This window comes from Canis lupus, chromosome 25 (assembly GCF_011100685.1).
Source record: "Canis lupus familiaris isolate Mischka breed German Shepherd chromosome 25, alternate assembly UU_Cfam_GSD_1.0, whole genome shotgun sequence".
Taxonomy (NCBI): Eukaryota; Metazoa; Chordata; class Mammalia; order Carnivora; family Canidae; genus Canis; species Canis lupus.
This window is the reverse complement of record NC_049246.1, coordinates 18,317,059-18,343,162: the sequence shown is the minus strand read 5'-3', so window position 1 is coordinate 18,343,162 and position 26,104 is coordinate 18,317,059. Positions and strand designations below refer to the sequence as shown.

Sequence of the window (26,104 nt, the reverse complement as noted above, 5' to 3'; positions counted from 1 at the left end):
CTGAAAATGTTTGGTTCAGAGCATTGGCATATTGGAACTAAAAAGACAATCCCAGCATCAAAAATTATAAAATACAGGGCACCTGGGCAGCTACGTTGATTAAGCATCTGCCTTTGGCTTAGGTCATGATCCCAGAGTCCTGGGATCAAGTCCTCCATCAGGCTCCTTGCTTCTCCCTATTCCTTTGCCTGTCACTCCCCCTGCTTGTGCTCTCTGTCAAGTGGATAAACAAAATCTTTTTTTTTTAAGATTTTATTTATTTATTCATGAGAAACACGGGGAGGGGGAGGGTGCAGAGACACAAGCAGAGGGAGAAGCAGGCTCCATGCAGAGAGCCCAATGTGGGACTTGATCCTGGTACTCCAGGTTCACGCCCTGAGCCAAAGGCAGATGCTCAACTGCTGAGCCACCCAGGCATCCCAACAAAGTCTTTTTAAAAAATTATAAAATACATAGTTGTAAACCTAATTGATGAGATAAAAGACTGCTACGTTGAAAACTACAAAACACAGGATCTTCTTTGAAACAACTAAATTGGTTGGTTTGGTCACAAATTAGGAAAAAATATATTCCACTTCATATTTAGAAACTAAAATGAAATAGAAATAGGTTGTTACTTGTTATACACATATAATTAAAAATCCATCTCCTGCAGTGCCTGGGTGGCTCAGTCTGTTAAGTGTCTGCCTTTGGCTCAGATCATGATTTTGGGGTCCTGGGATTGAACCCTGTCAGGCTCCTTGCTCAGTGAGGAGTCTGTTTCCCCCTCTCCTGCCCCTCCCTCCTGCTCATGCGCTTGCGTTCTCTCGCTCTCTCTCTCCCTCCTTCCCTCTCTCTCTCTCTCAAAAAAAAATCCATCTCCTAAATTAAATTTAAGGCCTATAGAGAGTGGAAGGTAATAAAACACAGTATATACATTAGGTATGCATAAAAAATAGCTACGGAACTTGTAGAACACAAAAATTCAGCAGTGGCAGGTAGGATTTTATTGTCATAAGCAGCAGCAAAAACAGAAAAGAGGAAGCACACATATGCCAAATTTGGTTGCAAGGAATCAGTTCCCCTGGCCCAGTGTTTCTCAAAGTGTGATGTGGTGACAGCCTGCACCAGAATCCCCTACAGTACAGTAAGAGTACAGAATAATCCAGGGCCATACATCAGACAGTTGCAGTTTAAACAAGCTCCCAAAGTCTTTCTTAGGCTCCTTGAAGTTTAAGAACACTTCTCCACATCTCTGAAAACAGTAATTGTTTTTCTGAGAAAACTGTAGGAAATATTGGTCTATACTAGCAGCAAATTAAGGATAGCCCACAAGAAACTTAAGTGAATGTTCTGAGATTATAGAGTCTAAGAAAGCCATTTTTTTTCCACTTTAATATTTTGAGCTTTGAGGAAGGTATATCAAATATATAACCTTATTTATTGTTTAGTAAAGAAAAGATGTTTCTTAGGTACCTGGGTGGCTCAGTGGTTGAGCGTCTGCCTTTGACTCAGGTCATGATGCTGGGGTCCTGGGATCGGGTCCCACATCAGGCTCCCCGTGGGGTGCCTGCTTCTCCCTTTGCCTATGTCTTTGCCTCTCTCTGTCTCTCATTAATAAATACATTAATTAAATCTTTAACAAAGAAAAGAAAAGCTGTTTCTTGGAATGAAAGAGTTCTTCCTACCAAAAAAAAAAAAAAAAGGTCAAGATATAACATTCATTCTTCTATTATTCTTTTCATAAATAAACTCAATTCTCTATAGGTATGTTTTGTTTTGTTGTTGTTTCTGAAACAAAATGGGAATAATGAACACATGTGGATACCGTGCTTAATTTTTGTGTTTTCCGTTTTCTTGGCCCTCTGAATATGCATTATGTTTCACAGACTCTCATAGGTCCTCCTGCTCTTTATTGAGTCTGCTTATCACCCTTTTCAAGGAACCTTGACCATTCTCTGCATCAGATGGCACAGCGTTTGTCTGTAAACTTTCCATATGCCTCCCTAGGCTAATTGTTTTCATAGTAATTGTAGCTTCTTGTATCAGAATGGTCATTCCAGGGTTCTCCAGATGAGGAGCACATACCAATCTTTCATTAACTGACTAAATTTGTGAGTGTGATGTAATTTTTTAAAATTTATTTATGATAGTCACAGAGAGAGAGAGAGAGAGAGGCAGAGACATAGGCAGAGGGAGAAGCAGGCTCCATGCACCGGGAGCCCGACGTGGGATTCGATCCCGGGTCTCCAGGATCGTGCCCTGGGCCAAAGGCAGGCGCTAAACCACTGTGCCACCCAGGGATCCCATGTGAGTGTGATGTAAGTGAAACAAAATTCTCTTTTTTTTTAAACCACCGGATCCACAACAGAATGTTTTCTGAGGTCTATCAAAGAACTACTAGTTCCCCAATTCTAAGGGTTCAACACTTTTGCAAGTGTGTGCACCTGCTACTCAGTCATGAGCAATCAGTGGACATGAAGCCTGCTGACAAATCAATATTGTACTTCAACACATCTACTCCCATTATTCAAGTTGTTTCCCATAGCAGCTATCCCTTGGGTGTCTCCATGGGTAGGAATCATGTGCTCTAAGTTCTAGATCTTTATCATTAGTCATGGGCATCGGGTTGATGGGCCACTGACTGTGATCTCCATTTCTTTTTTTATTCTTAAATAGGTCCCCCATTTAGGGGCACCTGGCTGGGTCCCAGGTTAGATGTAGAACTTAATTAAAAATAAGATAAGGGGTGCCTGGGTGGCTCAGTTAGTTAAACGTCTGCCTTCAGCTCAGGTCATGATCCCAGAGTCCTGGGATCAAACTCCACATCTAGCTCCCTGTTCAGTGGGGAGACTGCTTCTCCCTCTCCCTGCCTGCCACTCCGCCTGCTTGTACTCTCATATGCACATGTACGTGTTTTCTGTGTCAAATAAATACAATCTTTAAAATAAATAAAATAAATAAGAGGCACCTGGGTGGCTCAGTCTTGTTAAGCATCTAACTCTTGATTTCAGCTCAGGCTGTGGTCTAGTGATCATGGGATCCAGCCCTGCATCAGGATCTGTGGAATCTGCCTGTCCCTTTCCATCTGCTCCTCCCCCAGTGCGATCTTTCTTCTCTTAAAATCTTAAAGTCTTCCATTTCACTTTCTCTTTTAAGGCACTATTTTAAGGCACTATATGTTGTGTTTATCCATTCTTATATTCCCTTTTGGTCTTTATTTTTGACATTTTTATTTCTAATTTTTTCTTGACACCTGTGCCTTCATTTTTGAATTTTTCTAAGGCCAATCAAATTATGAATCATTTTATTTTTTTCTTTTTTGAATCTTGTTTTGAAGTAGTATGTTGCAGTCTTGATGTTTTCTGAGCATATCTTTCTTTCTTTTTTTTTTTAAAGATTTTATTTATTTATTCATAGACACAGAGAGAGAGAGGCAGAGACACAGGCAGAGGGAGAAGCAGGCTCCATGCAGGGAGCCCAACGTGGGACTCGATCCTGGGTCTCCAGGATCACACCCTGGCTGCAGGCGGCGCCAAACCACTGCGCCACCGGGGCTGCCCTGAGCATATCTTTCTAGCGTATTTTTATTATCCTTTGGATTTCTTATTCTTTTTTTCTTATAACTTGGTTGGGGATTGGCCTTGATATTTCTGTTGCTTTTTTTGTAGGTTTAATTTAGATGCCCTGAATTATTAGGAAGTGTATTTCAAGGTAGCTTTTGTACTTCAAAGAGCTTTCATCTGTTGTCTTTGTGTAGTGTTTAAAAGCTATGTCAAAAAATAAAAAAATAAATAAAAAATAAAAGCTATGTCAACCTGCTTTCTGAGGATTACCTGACTTTGTTCCCATTTTACATGTTTATCAGGACCTCTTTGCTTGTTCCTAATCTGCTTAAATTTTTATTTCCTTGTGTGGGGCCTTGTCCTTGAAGGGACCCCTGTTTAGTTTTAGGAATTTGTAGGGTCTTCCTACAGACTCCTTACACTCATCAGTTACTGAATTAGGAAAACACCTTCCAGTTTGAGTTCTTGGATTGCCCTGCTGTACCTTTCAGTGAATACTTGTTGGCTCTCTTGGGGTTGGTTCTTCTATTCTCAGGGGTATATTCTTCTATACCCCTTGCTTTGCTTTTCCTCATTTAAAAGGTTGAAACCAATTTGTCAGAACACTCATTTATTGTAGTAAAAATGTTTTTTTAATGGGTTTTCGGTTTTGCTATTTGCTTTTTTACTGGTGATTAGGAATAATCCAAAAATTACGCTGCCAGTGCTGCTATCTCTTTGTTTTCAATTCTGAAGGAAGGCCAATTTGCTGGTCTGTTTTTAATTTTTATGCTTACTATATTTTGAGTCCTAAGAAATGTGTATTCTGAGGTCATGAAAATATTTTCCTGTGTTTTCTTACAGAAGTTTTGTTGTTTTTCTTTTCATATTTAAGTCTGCGATCAATGTTGAATACATTTTTGTGCATGGTGTGGATAGAGTTTACTTTTTCATATGGCTGTCCAAATCATCTAGCACCATTTATTGACAAAACTATGAATCATCCTCTCTTCGCTAAACTGCAGTAATACCTTTCCTGTAAAGGTAAACCAGGTGTTTATGTATGTGTAGTTTGGTTTCTGGGCTCTCCATTCTACTCTACTTAATGGATCTATTTGTTATCCTTTCCACAAAATCAGACTTAACTAGTTTTACAATATATATTGATAGGGCAGGGTAGGTAGATCCTCCACAAATTTGTCTCAAGAATGTGTTGGCTAACTTTTTTTGAGATTTTAAGTAATTGCCACACTCCATGTGGAGCGTGAATTTACAACCCCAAGATCAAGAGTCACATGCTTTACCGTCCAAGCCAGCCAGGCACCCGTTTGGCTATTATTCTAAGACTTTATATTTCCTATAAATATTAGACTCAGTTTGTTTCCACCAAACACAAGAAGAAACAGATTTTGACTAAGATTGTGATGAATCTACATCAGTATTGGGAGAACTGACATATTTTATGTTAGTATCAAGTCTTCCAATCTAGAAAAAGTTATTCTTGTTTTCTTCAATGTTTTATAGGCTACTGTAGAGTTTATGCGTCTGTTTTACTATATTATTTCCATGTACTTGATTTTTTGATGCTATTGTAAACAGCATTTAACTTCATTTTCTAATTGTTTATTGTTAATATATAGAACTACAATTAACTTTTAAATGTAAAAATATTTTTTTCAACTAAGCTCTACACCCAACATGGGGCTTGAACTCACAACGCTGAAATCAAGAGTCACATGCTCCACTGATTCAGCTAGCCAGGCACCCCAGAAATACAATTTTAAAAATATATTGGCATTACAATTAACTCGTTAAATTCTCTTAATAATTTTAATAGTTTGCCATAGATGCTTTTAGTTTTTCTCCAGAGACAGGAATGTCAAATGCAAATTAATTTTATTCTTCCTTGCCAATCTTTACCTGCCTTATTAAACTGACTAGAACTTCAAGCAACATTGAGTAGAAGCAGTAACTGTAATTTTTGTCTTGTACTAAAACTCAGAGAAAAGTGTTATCTCACTATTAAGATAATTGTAGGTTTTTTTGAGGTTCCCCCTTTCCTAATGTTTTCCTCTATTCTTAGTTTGAGTTTTTATTATGAATGGTTATTGAGTTTTATCAAAAGCTTTTTTTCCTATCAAGATGGCTTCTATTGCTTTTGTGTGGTAAATTGTACCAACCAACTGCAAGTGTTAAACTAGCCTTTTGGGCAGCCTGGGTGGCTCAGCGGTTTAGCACTGCCTTCAGCCCACGGCATGATCCTGGAGACCTGGGATCGAGTCCTATGTCGGGCTTCCTGCATGGAGCCTGCTTCTCCTTCTGCCTCTGTCTCTCTCACAAATAAATAAATAAAATATTTAAAAAATAAAAAAATAAACTAACCTTTTATTTCTGAAATAACCCTATTTAGTTATGATGTATCATTCCTTTTATTACTGGGGTCCATTTCTAATATTTTGGTTAGTATTTTAGTATGAAAGAGATGGCCTGTAATTTTTTTTTCTTGTATTAGTCTTGTCAGGTTTTGTTGTTAAGGTATTTCTGGCCTTGTAAAACAAGTTGGGAAATACCCTTTTCTTTCTATTCTCTGGGATCAACAGAGAATAGATTTTAAGATTGGTATTATTTCTTCCTTAAAGAAGATTTCACCAGAGAAAGAATCTGAGCCTAGTTTTTTTTGTGTTAAGGCTTGTAACTGGGGATCCCTGGGTGGCGCAGCGGTTTCGCGCCTGCCTTTGACCCAGGGAGGGATCCTGGAGACCCGTGATCGAATCCCACGTCGGGCTCCCGGTGCATGGAGCCTGCTTCTCCCTCTGCCTATGTCTCTGCCTCTCTCTCTCTCTCTGTGACTATCATAAAAAAAAAAAAAAAGGCTTGTAATTTCAGTCAATTTCTTTAATAGAGACAGGGCTATTGAGATGTTCTTCTTGGGAAAGATTTCTTTTTTTTATGTAAGTGGCTTCACTGGGTGTGATGTACAGTTTTAATTCATGACCCTGAGATCAAGACCCAAACCTAGCTTGAGTTGGACACTCAACAGACTGAGCTACCCAGGTGCTCCTCCTGGGACAGATTTAAGAAGTTGTGTTTTTCAAAGGATGTGCATACTACATCAAGTCTGTCAAATTCTTTGATGTAAGTTATTCATAACCTTCTTTTTTTTTTAATTTTTATTTATTTATTTATGATAGTCACAGAGAGAGAGAGAGAGAGAGAGGCAGAGACACAGGCAGAGGGAGAAGCAGGCTCCATGCACCGGGAGCCCGACGTGGGATTCGATCCCAGGTCCCCAGGATCACGTCCTGGGCCAAAGGCAGGCGCCAAACCACTGCGCCACCCAGGGATCCCATAACCTTCTTTTTTTAATGTCCATAGGATCTCTGTGAGTTTTTTAAAGTAATCTTCAGATCCAAAATGGGGCTCAAATCACCACCCTGAGATCAAGAGTCACATGCCCTACCGACTGAGCCAGCCAGGAATACCTTCAGTGGTTCTTGATAGTGATTATTTTTGTTTTTTAAAATCAGTTTTACTGGGGGATTATTAATTTGTAAGCAAATGACTTACGAAAGTCTTTTTTAAGTCAGCTTAAAACAGGGGACTTGAACTCATAATCCTGAGATCAAAATTTGCATGCTCTATGGAGCCAGCCAAGTACCCCATGAAAGTCTTTTTAACATCTAAATGTGTATTAGTCCAATTTCCCAGGCTTTAAGTTTTCCTTGCTTTATATATCTGTAGAAGCAAACTGGATTAACTGCTCTTCATTCTAGATCTGACTTCATAATTATGTACTCTCCACGTTTAAAATCCTGTTGCCTTAAAAAAAAAAAAAAAATCACAAGCTTCTGAAAACCATGTCCTCAGTATTACACCATTATTTTCCTAAACTAACATTATCAAAAACAAAGATTTAGGTAATTGCCTTAGATTTTTCTTTTAGCTATAGCTAAATTCTCAAAATCTTTTATCTTTTTAAAGATTTTATTTATTCGTGAAAGACAGCGAGCACTGAGCACATGAACAGAGGAGGGGCAGAGGGAGAGGGAGAAGCAGGCTCTCCACTGAGCAGGGAGCCTGACTCGGGACTTGATCCCAGGATCATGATTTGAGTGGAAGGCACATGCCTAACTAACGACTGAGCCACCCAGGCACCCCTGACTCCCAAATTCGTAATCTCATCCTAACACAGTCACACTTTATAATTCAAAATTAGGGCAGGCCAGGTGGCTCAGTGGTTTAGCGCTGCCTTCAGCCCAGAGCCTGATCCTGGAGACCTGGGATCGAGTCCCATGTCAGGCTCCCGCATGGAGCCTGCTTCTCCCTCTGCCTGTGTCTCTGCCTCTTTCTCTCTCTCTTTGTGAATTTAAAAAAAAAAAAAAAAATTAGCACTATTCTACTACAATTTTGTACTTCATGTTGTTTTTGTCTACAACCTCTCCTTCCCTATTATCTGCCATTCATGATTACAGCTACTTACTTATAATGTGCCAAGGAGCTGGGAGTTTTGAACTGAAAGCAATGGGGAACTTCAAAGCTTTGAAACATAAGAGTGACATGACCTAAAATGATAAAGCATTACTCTTTCTACAGAACTTGATTGAGCTCTTTACTTCACTTTTTCACTTTTGCATCCCATGTAAGCAAATTGTATCTTGTACATATAAAAAATTTATGAGTTTTATTCATCCTATGTGAAATGAGAAAACCAATAAATTGCCATTTCCTAAGACTATTATTCTGAATTGTCCTGAATATTTTTTTTATATTGAATCAGTGGTAGAGGTTTCCTAATGCCTTTTCTCAATGAAATAAAAAGGTGAAAACAAACCATAGGTACAGTCCAGATCAATAACAAATCCTTTAACTAAGGAAGGAGATGATAAGCAAAACTTGACATGTCTTCTTCCTTCCTTCTATAGTAAGAACAGTTTTACAATTAAAAAGAAAATTTGATAATTGGAAAAAAATTATTCCCCTGCATAGAGATATTTTTATAACGTTCTGAGTTTTTTCCCCTCAACATTTCATTATGAAAAATTTCACATACCAAAAAGTAGAATGAGATTTATAATAAACACGGATAAACCTAGCATCTACATCTTTTGAATTTTTCACATTTAATTCATAACTACGTGAAAAGCTTATGGTGCCTTATAGGTGTGCAGTATGTTGAAGATACAAAAGAACTTAAAGGAGAAGATTTAATTTTGTTATCTCAATGGATAAATTTGATATTTTTAGCAAATTATCCTTAAGTAGCCGCTGGCTGATTTCATTACTTTATTTAAGATACCACTGATACAAGCGCTATCTAATATAATGTCATTCAATTACCTGTTAAATTTAATGAGATAATGGGCACATTGATCATTTGGAAAGGAACTTCAAAGTCTGTGTTACACTCTCTAGAGCATCCTCTCAGGCCTCCAAGAGTAAACTGGATTTTTGGAAACATCCCAAAGCTTCATTCAGATCCAACTCTTAAAGAATCTAAGAGTCCAGTTGTCAAAAAACCAAAATGGTTATGAATCAATGAGAATGGTTTTCTTAGGTATTCTAAAAATAGTTTTATGCACTGGCATCACTGACATAATATAAAAGTACTCCTAGTGTCACCCCACCAAAAAGAACGCAACCTCTTCTTCTCTAGTTGTTGCTCGTATGCCATTTTGTTTCACAGCTTTGAGACAAAACCCAAGTATATGTTAAGAATTTAATATATGATTATGTTGGTATTTGAAATCAGATACAAAGGGAGGATTACTACATAAAAAGTGATGAGAATACCAATCATTTAAAAATGAGAGATCCTTGATTTTCTTTTATTTCTCAAATTTCAAGCATGCAGTCTCCTTTACAGGAAAAAGAAATTGCCACAGTACCTAAAGGTTGACTTAATATATTTTTAATATTTCTTATATTTGTATTAACATAAAAATAGGTATACACTCTTTATTTTTATAGTTCTCACACAAGAGCTAAAACATTTATAAATTAAGATCAATAAAATGCAAATCACTTTAATATAAAAAATAATGCTATTTCACTCAAATAATAAAACAATGTTTTATCTAAAAGAAATAAATCACAGGTATTTGGTTTAATAGCAAAAAGCTGCAGTTTCAGATTCCATTCTACTCTCAAACTGTTTCTGAATGTTTTTACTTTAATAATGACATGAATATTCACATAGTATCTTATTCAAACTAGTATTGATAAAGACTTTCGTTCCCTCTTTCAAAGTAATCAGAACAGAAAGTTAACCAAACATGTCAACTGTTAGCCCTCAAAAGCCAATTTTAAAAGGTGTGGAAAAAATAATAATTGCCTTTATTGGGACGCCTCAGTGGCTCAGCAGATGAGGTCTGCCTTGGGCCCTGGTTGTGATCCTGGAATCCTGGTATCAGGGTCCCTGCATGGAGCCTGCTTCTCCCTCTGCCTATGTCTCTGCCTCTATCTCTGTGTGGCTCATGAGTAAATAAATAAAATCTTTAAAAGCAATAAACAAAAAAACCCCAATTGCCTTATTGAAATCTGCATTACTACTGAATCCAATTAACTTTAGAATTTGGAACAGAAACATTCTTTACTATTTACTATTATACTTATTGCTTAACAAACTGTTCAAAGTTATAGGAGCCTCACAACACAAATGGTACTGACCATTAGGGTATAGATCTTTAATAAATGTAAGATCCTGTTATGTCTAGAACCACATGTATATTACATGTACAATAGCAGCACACCATCATTTTTCTCATTCTCATGTAATCCATGTTCTGCAGCTTCCATAGTTTTATTTTTTCTCAAATCAGATTTTAATTTTGAATACTTAACACTATTATTGATATGCATTTCACTTTCCTCATGTTTACTAAGAATATGTGATAAATGCTGCCAATCTTTGCACCCATTCTCATTCTTCAGTTGATTTTTCCCTTCCCCAAAGAGTTTGCAATACAAACAAAACACAGAATCTTTTGAAGTCGAATAAAGTAACCAAGATCTAGTGGTTTTATCACCATTTGGAAGAATTCGTGTGTAGTAAGTTTCTGAAAACTTCCTCCCTGTATTATCTTTTGGAAAGTTAAAATTTCTTACTTGAGGTGGATCATTTTCAACAAGAATGTCTCGTTGTTTAGTATTCAAAATTCGGGGCCATTTACCTGGGTCTGTAGAAAGTACAACTGATATAATGGAGTCTTCTGATTTTTTCTCTTCCAGTTGCTCTTGAAATTTATCAGCTATGGTTAACACAGAAGAAGGTAAAGTTACATCCTGTTTGATCAGTAAGGTATCTGTACATTCTGCCAAAACCTGTAGCTCTGAAGTCTTTTCTTTTTGTTCTGGTAGTCCCTCTTTTTTTTCTAAAAGAGTATTCAATGGTCCATATAATTTTCTTTCATTTTCTTCTCTAACAGCATTCCTTTTTCTGTTTTCTGATGCTGACGAATTTTTTGATTTTGTTTCCATCATCTGGGGAGAAAGACATTACAATTTTTATCTTAGAACTGTTACAAAGAAGGGCAACTAGGTGGCTCGTCAGTTAAGCGCCTGCCTTTGGCTAAGGTCATGATCCCAGCATCCTAGGATCAAGCCCCAAGTCCGGCTCCCTGCTCCTTAGGGAGCTTGCTTCTCCCTCTCCCTCTGCCCTATCCTTTCACCACTTGTGCTCTCACACTCTCTCTGAAATAAATAAATAAAATCTAAATTAAAAAAAAAATTGTTAAAAGGATCAATGTATATACAAATGCCCAATAAACATGTGAAAAGCTGATCATCTGTCATCAAAGAAATACAAATCTGGGATGCCTGGATGGCTCAGTGAGCATCTGCCTTTGGCTCAGGTCCTGATCCCCGTGTCCTGGGATCAAGTCCCATGTCAGTCTCCTTGCAGGTAGCCCATTTCTCCTTCTGCCTATGTCTCTAGGTCTCTGTCTCTCTCATGAATAAATAAATAGAATCTTAAAAAAAAAAAAAAAATCAAAACCACCACATGCCACTTCACACCCACTATTATGGCTATATAATGACTAGTGTTGGCAAAGATGTGGAAAAATCGAAACTTTCCTAAGGTGCTAATGCAGATCTAGAATGATACAGGTGCCTTGGAAAACAGCCTAGCAATACCTTATGAACCACCAATATCGGAATGAAAATATATGTCTATACAGATCTGTAAAAAGTGTTCACAGCAACATATTCATAATATAATAGTCAAAATGTAAAAATAACCCAAATGTCCATTACTCATGGATAAATACAAAATGTGGGGGGAAAATGTGTGTGTTATCCATACAACAGAATATTATTTGGCAATAACAAGTGAAGTTATATGCTACAATATGGATAAGCCTTGAAAACAGTATGATAAGTAAAAACCAATCACAAGGTATCACATATGATTCCATTTAATTGAGACATAGAACTGATTTTAGAGTCAACAAAATAAAATTAAAAAAATTTCAGAATAACAAACATATAGTACACAATCTGAATGGTATCCTATTGGCTGTGATATCTTTGTATACAGCACAATTCCAAAGGTGCATTTGATAATGTTTAAAAAACTAAGAACTTTTGGACCCCTGGGTGGCTCAGTCAATTAAGTGTCCAACTCTTGATTTTGGCTCAGGTTGTGATCTTAAGGTTGTGAGATCACATTGGGCTTCATACTCAGTGCAGAGTCTGCTTGAGATTCTCTCTCTCTTGGTCCCTCCCCCTACTTGCTCTTTTTTTCTCTAAACTAAGTAAATCTTTAAAAACAAAACAAAACAGAACAAAACCCCAAACTCCACTCCCAAAAACCCCAACTAAAAGCTTCGTTTTGATTTAACCCTAAAAGCAACATTGGCAGCACTGAATTAAAAAAGCAGGAGCAAAAAAAAAAAAAAAAAAGCAGGAGCAACATAATCAAATTCGTATTTAGAAACATTGCTCTGATTGTATTATAGATTTCTAACTGTAAGGAAGACCAAGGGTACAGAAACACTCAGGAGCTATAGTAGTTTAGTTCTGGCAAGACATGATGGTGGCTACATCTAAGATTGTAGGAGTAGAGATAGGATATAGTTGACCTATCTGAATTATTGGTAACTGAATGGCTCTGGATGCTAAGGTAAGGAAGAAGGAGTAAAGACTGACCCTAAGTTTCTGTCTGGGCATCTACCTGAATGGTAGGATCACTTAATTGATATAGGAAGCAGAATGAAAGTAAATTTGGAGTTTCAGTTTTAGAGAAGTATCTGACGTATTTGTGGAAAATTCAAATGGAGATTACAAATGGATTAGTCTGAAATTTAAAAAATTAGTATCTATACACAGAAGAAAAATTCAAAAACACCAAAAAAAAGGAAAAAGAAAATATATCTATAGATATATTTTGGAAGTTTATAAAAATCTATTAATTAAAACTTTGAGATTGGATGAAACCGTATTGAAAGAGTATATAAAAAAGCCAACAGAAGGCCAACGACTATAGTTAGTGATTTGTGTTTTATTTTATTTTATTTTTTGTGTGTGTTTTATTTTTTTAAGAATGCTATTTATTTTTTTTGAGAGAGAGAGAGAGGGAGAGAATGAGAGAGAACATGAGCAGGGAGGCTGATATGGGGCTTGATCCCAAGACCCTGGGACCATGACCTGAGCCAAAGGCAGACGCTTAACTGACTGAGCCACCCAGGCATCTCCAGTTAGTGTTATTTTTCTCTATAACCAAACCCAAGCATTGGTCTTGTTTCTCCTTCCTGAAGTTTCCCAGTAATGAATAGGTATTCAACTTGTTATAGTCATAATTTTCAGTGGATGGGCCATGTCCCAACTGTATGACCTTGGATAAGTTACCTGACCACTGAAGCTTCAATTTCCTTGGCAATAAAATGAGAGACTGTTGACATGATTAAATGCAAAAATACATGTAAAATTGTATCTGCCACCATAGTAAACTCATGTTAGCTATTATTGGCATAAACTTTAAGAAAGAGACCTGTGATTATTTGACAATCACCTAATACAGTCTAATAGCAAAGAACTAATAAGAGGACAAAGGTGGCTGATCCAAAGGGTCATGGGTTTTCTGCTTTATAGTCTAGGTTCCAAGATTAAACTGGTTGTATCTTTCCCTGTGTCTTCAGGCACTCTTTCCAGGAACATTCATCTGAGATTCTCTGAAAATGAAGTTCAAAAATACTCTAATACAGTACTACATCTCTCACAACCAACATTTTTACTGATGACCTGGGTGAAAACTGAAGCTAAAAGGCAGGTGAGATTGCCACCACCAATTAACTAAAGCCCCTTAAAAAACAGGAGGAGGGGATCCCTGGGTGGCTTAGCGGTTTAGAGCCTGCCTTCAGCCCAGGGTGCAATCCTGGAGTCCCAGGATGGAGTCCCACATCGGGCTCCCTGCATGGAGCCTGCTTCTCCCTCTGCCTGTGTCTCTGCCTCTCTCTCTCTCTATGTCCATCATGAATTAAAAAAAAAAAAAAAAAAAAAAAAACCAGGAGGAAAAAAATACAAGAAACTATCAAGAAGAAGAACACTATATTTATTAACAGAAACTCATTTCATTCTCAGAAATGTCCCAGTTAGATGGTTAAATCAATCCACATGTAAGGCTACTTATTCTGAAGATTACTAAATTGAATCAGATATAGATCCTGGGCTCAAGGAACCTATAGCTTCTTAAGGGAGATAAGGCACACAGATACTTAAATATTCATGTCAGATGCAATTGAGCAAAATGAGGTTTTACATACGAGGTCAAATTGAGCTATGTGACTCTGGATAAGACACTTTTTCTGAACTTCAACATCTTTAACATATTGTAAGGGTTTTACTTAATCAAAATTGAACATATATTTAGTATAAGGCAACTAGTTATACCTGGTTAATTAAAACAGAGTGCTACACTACCACTTTTTCCCATTTTTCCTTTCCCAGAAGTTAATCACTTTCAACATCATTAGCTGATTCATTTGGTGTTTATGTCCAAATATCAAAGTAACAAGTCTGTATCACTATTTACTGGTTTTACTCCCAGTTTTAGGCATCACAAATTGGCTTTTCAATGAGGAAGATGGAAATTTAGTTTTCCTCCATTTTACCGTATTTACCATGCACACCAATCAGCCACACCTAGTTATCCTCGGTTGTAGATTTCTCAACTTTGGCGCTACTGATATCTCGGGCCAGATAATTTGTTATGAGGGACAGTCCTGTGTATTGCAGGATGTTTAGCAGCATCCTTGGCCCCTAACCAGTAGATGCCAATAGCACTACCCCAGCTATGATAATGAAAAATGTTTGGATGTAGTTGCCAAATGTTCATAGGGAAGAAAATGACCTCTGGGTAGGTCATTGGGTAAAACCAAGATTCAATCATTGCATTTTACAATTGTATATGCTATTCTTAGATAAACTACAAGATTTCAGTTTTTCCTTAAAGTCTTCTCACATTATTAAGACTTTCAATTGTGAGAAGGCTTGCCACTAACCACTAATGAGGTGGTGGTGGTGGGGGGAAGAGTACATTTATAAAAGTTCTGTATTATATGGAAATATTTTTCTTGTATTTGCCAACTGTTTATGAGCTAGTTTGCATCACTAAGATACACACAGTAGAATGGAAAGACTTTCTTTTGGGGATCAATTGACAAACAATATACTAATTCAAGAAAATCTGGGTAAACAGTTGCTGCTGATTTTGAGTATGTGTATTTTCTCGTTTTTACTTCCTTTGGTGTTCACTTGGAGTAAAACGTAGGTATTCTATGTACAAGGTTCATGCTCTTCAGATGATACGCATTACATTCGTCTAAAGTTCATGAGCTCACTGTCTTTTACTTAGCAAAAACTCATGGTCTAAGGAAATACAAATAAGTCATCCACTAAAAAAAAAAAAAAAAAAAAGGCTTATAAAAAATATTGGTTTATTACCAAATCAGAAGTTCATTGTTGTTTTTGCCATATACAATTTTGAAAAGATAACAAACCTATGCTAAGTCTTTTTCCCCTAATTTTAAACTGCTCATCATTCTCTTCTGTTAGCCACATCCAACAGTTATGGGCCAACAAGCACATGAAAAAATGTTCCAAATCACTTGTCATCAGAGAAATACAAATCAAAACCACAATAAGATACCACTTTACACCAGTCAGAATGGCTAAAATTAACAAGACAGGAAACAGATGTTGGCGGAGGATGTGGAGAAAGGGGAACCTCTTACACTGTTGGTAGAAATGCAAGCTGGTGCAGCCACTCTGGAGAATAGTATGGAGGTTCCTCAAGAAGTTTAAAAGTAGAGCTACCCTATGACCCAGCAATTGCACTACTGGGTTTTTACCCCAAAGATACAGATGCTGCGAAATGAAGGGGCACCTATACCCCAATGTTCATAGCAGCCATGTCCACAATAGCCAAACTGTGGAAGGAGCCATGATGTCCTTCAACAGGTGAATGGATAAAGAAGATGTGGTTTATATACACAATGGAATATTACTCAGCCATCAGAAAGGATGAATACCTACCATTTACATCAACATGGATGGAACTACAGGATATTATGCTGAGTGAAATAAGTCAATCAGAGATGGACAATCATCTTATGGTTTCACTAATATGTGGGATATAAGAAATAGTGAAAGAGACTGTAAGAGGAGGAGGGGAAATTGAGTGGGAAAAATTAAAGAGGGAGACCAATCATGAGAGACTCCTAACTCTGGGACAAAACAAAGGTTGCAGGAAGGGGAGGAGGACAAGGGGATGGCATAGTTACGTGACAGGCATTAAAGAGAGCACATGATGAAATGAGCACTGGATGTTACACTATATGTTGGAAATTTATTTTATGTCAAAAAAATACTAAAATATAAAACAGTGGAAGAATAAAAACAAATGAGATAATGGTATATATAAAGAATATAATAAAAATAACATAAATAAGCCTTTCTTTTAAAAACTTAAAAGGTGAGGTACCTAGGTGGCTCAGTTGGTTAAATGTCTGCCTTCTGCTCAGGTCATGATCCCAGGGTCCTGGGATCAAGCCCTGCACAGGACTCTCTGTTCAGTAGGGAGTGTGTTCTCCCTTTCCCTCTGCCCCCACCCTGTGCACACATATTCTCTCTATCATGTCTGTCTCAAATAAAGAAATAAAACTTTAAAAAAATTAAAGACTTAAAAGTTAATTATAGGCACCTATTGTCTCTTCTGTTTTTTTCTTTTTATAAGATTTTTAAATTTATTTATTCATGAGACACACAGATAGAGAGGCAGAGACATCAGAGACATTGGCAGAGGGAGAAGTAGGCTCCGTGCAGGGACTCTGATGCGGGACTTGATCCCAGGACCCCGGGATCACGCCTTGAGCCAATGGCAGATGCTCAATTGCTGAGCCACCCAGGCATCCCTCTTCTACTGTTTAAAAAGCCTTGCACACCTCAGGGTTACTTCTCCCTGACACTAACCAGTTAAATCCTTATCCAGTGAAATAGGTTTTACATTTATGATCCATATTGAATAAATTTTTGTGTATGGGGAAGAAATGGGGTCAAGGTGCATTTATTTCCATATAACCAAAACTCATCCTAGCATTGCTTTTTAAAAAGATCTTACCTTTCCCATCAAAATGATTTTGGTACCAAGTGACAGAAGATAGTGGAGTAGGAGGGTCTTAGGCTCACCTTATTCCACAGACACAAGAGAACAGCTATATCTACACTAACTTAAATGACCTATAAAGACTGGCAGAATAGACCTTCCATGGCTAAACACTGAGAGAAGTCCACATCAAAAAGAGATGCACTTGGGAACCAAACACCCAGTATAACTAACCACAATCAGGAGGGACATAGCAAGCATGGAGAAGAGAGGCTCAGATCCCACACAGGGCACCCTACGCACTGGGGATCTGTCCTGGGAAGATGAGTTGCTGTAACATGTGGCTTTGAAAATCAGCAGAGCTCAACTTGAGAAGTTTTTTTTTTTTTTTAGAAGATGTATTTATTCATGAGAGACACACAGAGAGAGGCAGAGACACGGGCAGAGAGAGAAGCAGGTTCTATGCATGGAGCCCGATGCGGGACTCAATCCTGGAATCCCAGGTTCACACCCTAAGCCAAAGGCAGACGCTCAACCACTGAGCCACCCAGGTGGCCCCAGGTTTAGAAGCTTTTTTTTTTCTTTTAAGATTTTATTTATTTATGAGAGACAGAGAGAGAGAGAGAGAGAGAGGCAGAGACACAGGCAGAGGGAGAAGCAGGCTCCATGCAGGAAGCCTGATGTAGGACTGGATGCCGGGAGACATGGCAGCGCTAAATCGCTGAGGCACCCAGGCTGCCCAGAAGCTTTAAAAATCAGTAGCACTTAGTTGAACCACTATAGGATTAGGCCCCTTTCCTTGCACCCCTCCCTTTCCTCCTACAGTCAGCTGAGAAAGGGGAGGGGACTTTAGTAGTCTTTGTGATAGGGCTTACCAGCTCTGTTCCCTCCTCCCCATTGCACCTTCTTGGGGTATTTGGGGCCACCAGGTAAGGGTATGGTCCCATACCCTGATCCTGACCCCCTATATTCCTGCCATGTTATGTCTGGCTCATCTCTGCCTGAATAAAGTAATGCCTCTGCCTTAAAAAAAAAAAAAAAAAAAAAAAAAAAAAATTAGTGGGCTCAATTCTGAGAGCTATAAAAATCAGTAGGCTTAACTCTGGGATAGCTGGAAAGTGACAGGAAATTGAGTCTTCACCCTTAAAGGGCCAGCATGCTACATAACATGACCTGAGACACAGAAGAAAAGTAGCAGTTTAAAAACCATCTGAAGTACACATGAAAATTTACTGACTTGTCTTATTAGAAGGTGTGCCAGAGGGGCAGGGATTTGCAGATTACTCTAAGAAAAGTGCTGGTGGGTACCATTCCTTCTCATCCTAGTCTAGATAACTGGTCACTTGCAAGAGTCACCACAAACACTCTCCATCTACTGTGCTAGCACTGTGTGCTTGCCCCATCCAACCAGGCAGCCTCAGCTGGAACTGGCACCACTCTAAAACGATTGCTACCTGGAAAAAGGTGGGGGGGAAATAAGCCCATACACCATGCCTGCAGTTCTTGTGCTGGGAACCTGACCTGGCTGCTTGCTGAGGGTGCAAAACCTGCTCTTTGATGTACCTATAGCTGTGACAGAAAAGCTAACAGCAGACTGCTAGGCTGACAGCCACCCTGCCCACCAAAGAGACCATGACAGCAGCCTACAGCAGTCATGACATCACGACAGGTTCTTCAACGGCACTGGGAGCAAACCCTGTGCAGCGCACCCACAGGAAACAGAGTGATTATAGGTGGCTGGGCTGAAGGCAGCCATGGCTCAGTCACAACAGGAGGGAACACACAACCCACATCCAGAGCACCTGGTTCTGGTAACCAGAAAGATCATGTGAAGGACTCTCCTACATAAGGCCACTGTTTTCAAGATCAGGAGATGTAGTTGACCTTCCTAATACATAGAAACAAATACAGAAAATTAGACAAGACAGAGAAATATAACCCAAATGAAAGAACAGGACAGAATTACAATAAAAAAACTAAATGAAATGGAGATAAACAATATGCCTGATGAAAAATTTAAAGTGATGGTCATAAAGATACTCAGTAGACTTGAGAAAAGAGTGGATGAATTCATAAGATCTTCAACAAAGAAAGAAAATACAAAAATGAACCAATCGGAGCTGAAGAATTCAGTAAATGAAATAGTATCAACAGCAGATTAAAGGAAGGAGAAGAACAGATCAGGAATCTGGAAGTGTAATGGCAATCATTCAAGATAAACAGCAAAAAGAAAAAAGAATAAAAAATGAGAATAGATTAAGGAAACTGCAACATCATTAAGCATAACATTTATAGTATAAGGATTAAAGAAAGAAACTAATTTCAAGAAACAACAGCTGAAAACATCCCTAATCTGGTGAGCAAACAGGTCTAGGAAGCAGAGAGAGAGCCCTTAACAAGATAAACCCAAGAAGGTCCACACTAAGACACATAATAACCAAATGGCAAAAAGTAATGATAAATACAGAACTTTTATAGCAGCAAAACAGTTACAAACAAGGGAAGCCCCAAAGGCAATCAGCTGATTTTTCAGCAGAAATTCTGCAGGTCAAAAGAAAGTGGCATGATACATTCAAAGATACATGATACATTCAAAGCTGAAAGAAGAAATCTATAACCAAGCCCAGCAAGATTATCACTCAGAATAGGAAAAATAGTTTCCCAAACAAAAGTTAAAGGAGTTCATCATCACTAAGCCAGCCTTACAAGAAGTGTTAAACGGAATTTTCTCTTATTTTAAAGATTTGAGAGAGCGAGCGAGCACCTGTGGGGGCGTTGAGGGAGGCAGGGGAGAAGACAGGGAGAGAATCAGAGAGGGGAAGCAGACTCCTGGTGGAGCACAGAGCCCAACATTGGGCTCAATCCCAGGACCCTGAGATCATGACCTGAGCTGAAGGCAGATGCTTAACCGACTGAGCCACCCAGGCACCCTATAAGAAATGTTAAAGGGAATTCTTTAACTGAAAAGGCCATCAATCGAAGAAACTTTTTTTTTTTTAAGATTTAATTTATTTATTCATGAGACACAAAGAGAGACAGAGGCAGAGACAAAGGCAGAGGGAGAAACAGTTTCCATGCAGGGAGCCCTGGGCCAAAGGCAAGCACTAAATCGCTGAGCCACCCAGGCGTCCCTCGAAGAAAATTATGAAAAGAAGAAATTTCACAAGTAAAAGCAAATACATAGTAAAGGTAGTGGATTAATCACTTATGAAGCCAGTATGGAGATTAAAACAAAAAAAGTAGTAAAATCTATTAAATCTACAAAAATTAGTCTAGGAATAGACAAAAGGACGTAATTAAAATGACATCATATACATAAAATGTGGAAAGTGTACTAAAGATGTAGGGTCTTCAGAATATGTTCAAAATAAAGCGACCATCAACTTAACAGAGACTGCTATACACATAAGATGCTATATATGAACCCAATGGTAACCACAAATAAAAAACCTGTCATACACAAAATCATAGAGAAAGGAATCCAAGCATAACATTAAAGAAATCCATCAAACCGCAAGAGAGGGACATAACAATTGTAAATATCTATGTACAAAATACAGAAACATCTAAATACATAAAGCAAACATTAACAGATATAAAGGAAAAATTGGTAGTAATAGAGAGGACATTAACACCTCACTTGCATCAATGGATAAATCATCTAGACTGCATATCTACAAGAAAACTGTGGCTTTGAATGACATATTAGACCAGATGGACTAAACAGGTATATATAGAATATTCCATCCCAAACCAGCAAAATTCACATTCTTTTCAAGTGCACGTGGGAACACGACAGATCACGTGTTAGGCCACAAAGTAAGTCTCAATAAATTTAAGACTGAAATCATATCAAGTATCTCTGATAACAACAGTATGAAACTACAAATCAATTATAAGAAAAAAAATGGGAAAAAACAAACAGAGGCTAAAAAACAGGCTAACTAAACAATGAATGGGTCAATGAAGAAATGAGAGAAAATAAAAAATACATGGAGACAAATGAAAATGAAATAGTCCAAAATCTTTGGGACTCAGCAAAAAGCCATTCTAAGAGGGAAGTTTATAGTACTTGAAAAAGCAAAACAAATCTCAAATCTAACCTAGCAAATCTAATCTAATCTAGCAAAAAGTCCAAAGCTAGTAGAAAGAGAATAACAGAGTAAAAATAAATTTAAATAGATTTTAAAAAATAGAAAAGACCATTTGAAAAGATAAAACAGAATAACTGATAAAGCATTAGCCACTCATCAAGAAAAAAAGAATACTCAAAATCAGAAATGTAGAAGAAATAATGACATTTCAGAAACATGAGAGATTATATTAAAGAGTATTATGAAAAATTATATGCCAAAACCTGGACAACCTAGAAGAAACGGGTAAATTCCTAGAAACATATAATCTTACTGGAAGAAATAGAAAAAAAATTTTTTTTAAACCCAGGAGCACAAGTGTTTTTTTTTTTTTTTTTTTTTTTTTTTTAAGTTTATTTATTTATTCATGAAAGACAGAGAGAGAGAGAGAAACAGAGACATAGGCAGAGGGAGAAGCAGGCTCCATGAAGGGAGCCTGATGTGGGACTCAATCCTGGATCCCGGGATCAGGCCGAGCCAAAGGCAGACGCTCAACTGCTGAGCCACAACAGGCGTCCCAGAAATAGAAAATCTGAATAAATGAATTACTAGTAATTAAATTGAATCAGTAATAAAAAAATTCTCAACAATCTAAAGTCAGGACTGGCTTCACAGGTGAATTCTACCAAACATTTAAGAAAAGTTAATACCTATTCTTCTCAAACTACTCTAAAAAATTGAATAGGAAGGAAAACTGGCTTAGAATAATCAATTGATTTCAATACTCACTTGAGATGGGACAGCTCAATGATAGCTTGACAAAAAAGATTCTAAGATAAATCTCGTTAATGTAAGCTGACAGGGAGAAGCCACTATATACTTGATCATTTAAAATGCATTGAAAAGAATTACCTGTTTATATTCATTAACATAACCTTGGCAGCAAAATCTTGTCTGCTGACCTTCAACGATCAGGACATTGTTTCCAGCACTTTTACTGGGCAAGTACTCTCCACATTGTTCACAGCAATTCATTATTAAACCATTGGCCAGCCTGTACTTATTGAAGCACTGGTTACTGCACAGTTTATGTATTACATTATTAACGCTGACTTCATGGCGAATCTAAAAGAAAAGCCAGAATTTATTACATAAATGAGTCAGATTAGCACAGTTAACAATAAGATACCTGTTTCTTAAAAAACAAAACAAATCAACTTCTAGTAATTTCTCAATGGAAGAAATATTCAGGGAAAAGACTATAAAAAGCACATTTTGTTATTCTTTCATTTTTTATCACCGATTCCTTTGTAAAATCATCTTTTGATTTTATAAAAGAGAAAAAGTAAGATTCATAGAAAAAACTATAAAAACAGTATTTACTTCCCCAGAGACACTTAAGAACTAGAAGAAATGAACTGTTTTAGAAGACTTTGATATGGGGATGCCTGGATGGCTCAGTGGTTGAGCATATGCCTTTGGCTTGGGGCCTGATCCCGGGATTCCAGGACTGGGTCCCACATCAGGCTTCCTACATGGAGCCTGCTTCTTCCTCTACATGTGTCTCTGCCTCTCTCTGTCTTTCATGAGTAAATAAATAAAATCTTAAAAAAAAAAAAAGACTTTGATATCTGCTTAAAAGAAATAGATTGGGAATTTCTGGATTATAAACATCATTGCCCTAGAAAATTCATGAGAGGGACTAAAAGAATCAATACTATCGTACTCAGGATGGTGTCTCTATATACATAATTAAGGTAGTTCTTGCTTTCCTCAGTTCTGTGGTAATGGAGATTAAATTGTATCAATTTGCAAGGCTCTGGGAAACACCAAATTCAGTTACCAAAGACTGTGTTATGTGAAGACTGTGTGTATGAATGTTTTGTCTTTCAGCAACTGGAAAGGTGGTAATACCACCTAAGAAATGTGAAGTTACCAACATACACTCCACTTGTTCTACATATTCTTGTACAAGGATTGGTTGTATTCTTCATGTCCTGAACCTACACTTTTATTTAGAGTGGCTAATAAGAACAAAATTCAGGGATCCCTGGGTGGTGCAGCGGTTTGGCGCCTGCCTTTGGCTCAGGGCGCGATCCTGGAGACCCGGGATCGAATCCCACGTCGGGCTCCCGGTGCATGGAGCCTGCTTCTCCCTCTGCCTATGTCTCTGCCTCTCTCTCTCTCTGTGACTATCATAAATAAATAAAAAACTTAAAAAAAAAAAAAAAAAGAACAAAATTCACCACAGAGCTATTGTTTTGTTTAGGAGTATATCCAATTCCATGGAAATTGCCATGTACTTTCCATAACATGCAAATGGGAAATTTATTCCTAAGAGGGTTAGTTCTATCATATCCTTATTCTTCTCTTTAACTTTATCGTGTAGATCCAGGACAGGTGTATCATGTAGATGGCAGAGCATATAATAACACTTCAGCTAGAATTATCCCTGTTCATCTAGATAATAACTGAAATAAGATAAAAATTCACACCTCTGTTAGTTTACTACAGATTATGCATCTTGATTTATTAACTTTTTTTCTAAGATTCTGGTTGTCTTCATAGGGAGACAAAGACGTACTACTACAAAATTCTTGGGAGGATTCTCTTGACTCAACTTGAACAGCAGAAGCCTTTTTTGTAGGTACATCTCTGAAACAAGGGACACACACAAGAATGTTGCATTTTAATAAAAGTCAAATATATGAACAATAAACAGTATTTTTCACTTTTTCTAATTTAATCCTAGGAATCAACTATAATTTTTGGATCTAACAAAACCCACTTTTTGGTTTCATTGTCAAGAGCTCCTTCCTTACTAATATGGCAAGAGATGATTTGGAGGTAAAAACATTTTGTAGCATAAGACCCCTGTCACAGGTTATTATGACTTTTTGAAGCATTCAAAAATGTGGCAGCAATTTTATAGAACTAAGGTAAAAGTTGGGGAGGGATGAAGCAAGCGGCAGGGAGAGGATTAATTAATTCCTATACCTGCACTCCATTTTCCTGCGAAGAATAAGGACAGTACAAATGAACCCATAGCTGATACATCCATAGGAAAACTCAAGCTCAAAAACCTTCAAGATACCTCTGCAATAATTGCATCCATTAATTTATGCAGCTCTCCAATTACATTCAACACACATCTATACTGCTAGTATTCAACTACATGAAGTCATGTTAAAAAGTACAGCTTACTTTTTACTTATTATGTTGCGTTTCTTTGAAGTGCGCTTATGAGAGAAGGAAGAAAGGCAGGTGGTAGAACAAAAGAGGTGAACTGATCCTTTTCGTTGATAAGCTGTCTGTCCTTTCTGTAAAGGCTTTTTGCAATGTGCACAAGTAATTTTAGCTGGTTTTGTAAGTTGCTGTTGGACTGAAGACTGGAAAATCTGTTTAGGAAGGGAGGCCACTGGTGATAAAAAATCTACACCTGGCTGTTTCTGATTACGGGGAAATGATGCTGACTGGGAGATCCAAGAATCTTAAAAATAAAACACACAGAAGAAAAGTCATGGAATAATTCAAAATTCACATCCAAGAAATATTTTAAATTTTCATTTTGCTTAACTTTAAGAGGATGAGGCAGCCCTGTAATCAAGTGGTTAAGACAGGCAGCCCTGTTGCACAATCCCAGAGGAATTCTCCACTTTGTATTCTTTTTTTCTTTTTTGGAGAATCTTAAGCAGGCTCTAGGCCCACTGTGGAGCCTGACAGGCAGGCTCAATCTCACAACCCTGAGATTATAACCTGAGCTGAAATCAAGACTTGGATGCTTAACTGACTAAGCCACCCAGGTGCCCCTCCACTTTGCATTCAGTGAATGACACTACTGTGCCAAAAATATAAATAGTGGCCCTTGAATCAGGCAATGTGGTAATCATCATCACTTAAGTCAGAGACCCCAGGTTCAAAAATGCATCTTCTATGCTTACTTTAAGATCATGAAAAAATATATTAAATTGTGTTTTGTTGGTTTTCTCAGCTACAAACTGGTAACGATACCTAACTCATTAGATTGTTACAAAGACTAAATGAGATAATGCATATAGTAAAGCACTATGTTTGGTACATAGGGCACTTGCAAAAAAATATTAACCACTTTTTCTTCTTGAAGAGAAAAGTATTAAAACATAAAATAAAGCAGCTCTGCAAATCAGAGATAACTATATCAGAACTCTGGGATCATGATCTGAGCTGAAGGCAGACACTTAATGAACTGAGCCACCCAGGTACTCCCTGCTCCAAATTCTTTTTAAGGCAACTCATTCTACAATTCCTTCCCAGTCTTCTAAATATTATTCCATAATCATTAATATAGGTGATGGGTTACTCTGGAAAGACTCAGCCTTCCTAACTTCACATAGGGACTCCTCCATCATATATTATTGTTAGCTTCAAAATGGTAAAATATGATGTATAGGTAAAACAATGTTTCTCAAACTTTAACATGCAAGAGATCACATGGGAATCTTGTTTAAACAGAGAATCTATTGGTGCCTGGCTGGCTCAGGTGGTAGAGCATGTGACTCTTGATCTCTGGCTTTTGAATTCAAGCCCCAGGATGGTTACAGAGAATACTTAAAAATAAAATCATATATATTTATATATATTTTTTCATTCATTCAAAATCAATAGGTCTAGGGGCACCTGGGTGGCTCAGTGGTTGAGCGTCTGCCTTTAGCTCAGGGCGTGATCCCCGGGTTCTGGGACTGAGTCCCGCATCGGGCTCCCTGCATTGAGCCTGCTTCTCTCTCTGCCTGTCTCTGCCTCTCTCCCTGTCTCTCATGAGTAAATAAATTCTTTAAAAAACAAAAACAAACAACAACAACAACAAAATCAATAGGTCTAGACAGGGGCCTGAGGTTCTATACCTCTAACTCTTACATGATAGTAAAGCC

The 26,104-nt window shown here is 37.7% G+C and overlaps 1 protein-coding gene across 19 annotated transcripts in view; it reads right to left on the bottom strand.

Annotated features, from left to right (window-relative positions):
* ZMYM5 (zinc finger MYM-type containing 5) overlaps positions 1-26,104 on the bottom strand; it is a 77,128-nt gene that overhangs the window by 25,568 nt on the left and 25,456 nt on the right. For 11 of the 19 annotated variants that reach the window (XM_038573533.1, XM_038573527.1, XM_038573530.1 and 8 more), the window contains 4 exons: positions 24,402-24,687; positions 23,693-23,852; positions 22,110-22,322; positions 9,321-11,003 (listed from right to left, as the gene is read on the bottom strand). In XM_038573533.1, the coding sequence (XP_038429461.1) occupies positions 10,251-11,003; positions 22,110-22,322; positions 23,693-23,852; positions 24,402-24,687 (1,412 nt within the window). In that variant the 3' untranslated portion in view covers positions 9,321-10,250. Of the gene's footprint in view, positions 1-963; positions 1,664-8,861; positions 9,018-9,320; positions 11,004-22,109; positions 22,323-23,692; positions 23,853-24,401; positions 24,688-26,104 lie in introns of those variants that run through there. The other 8 variants (XM_038573539.1, XM_038573536.1, XR_005378507.1 and 5 more) reach the window with 7 other exon arrangements.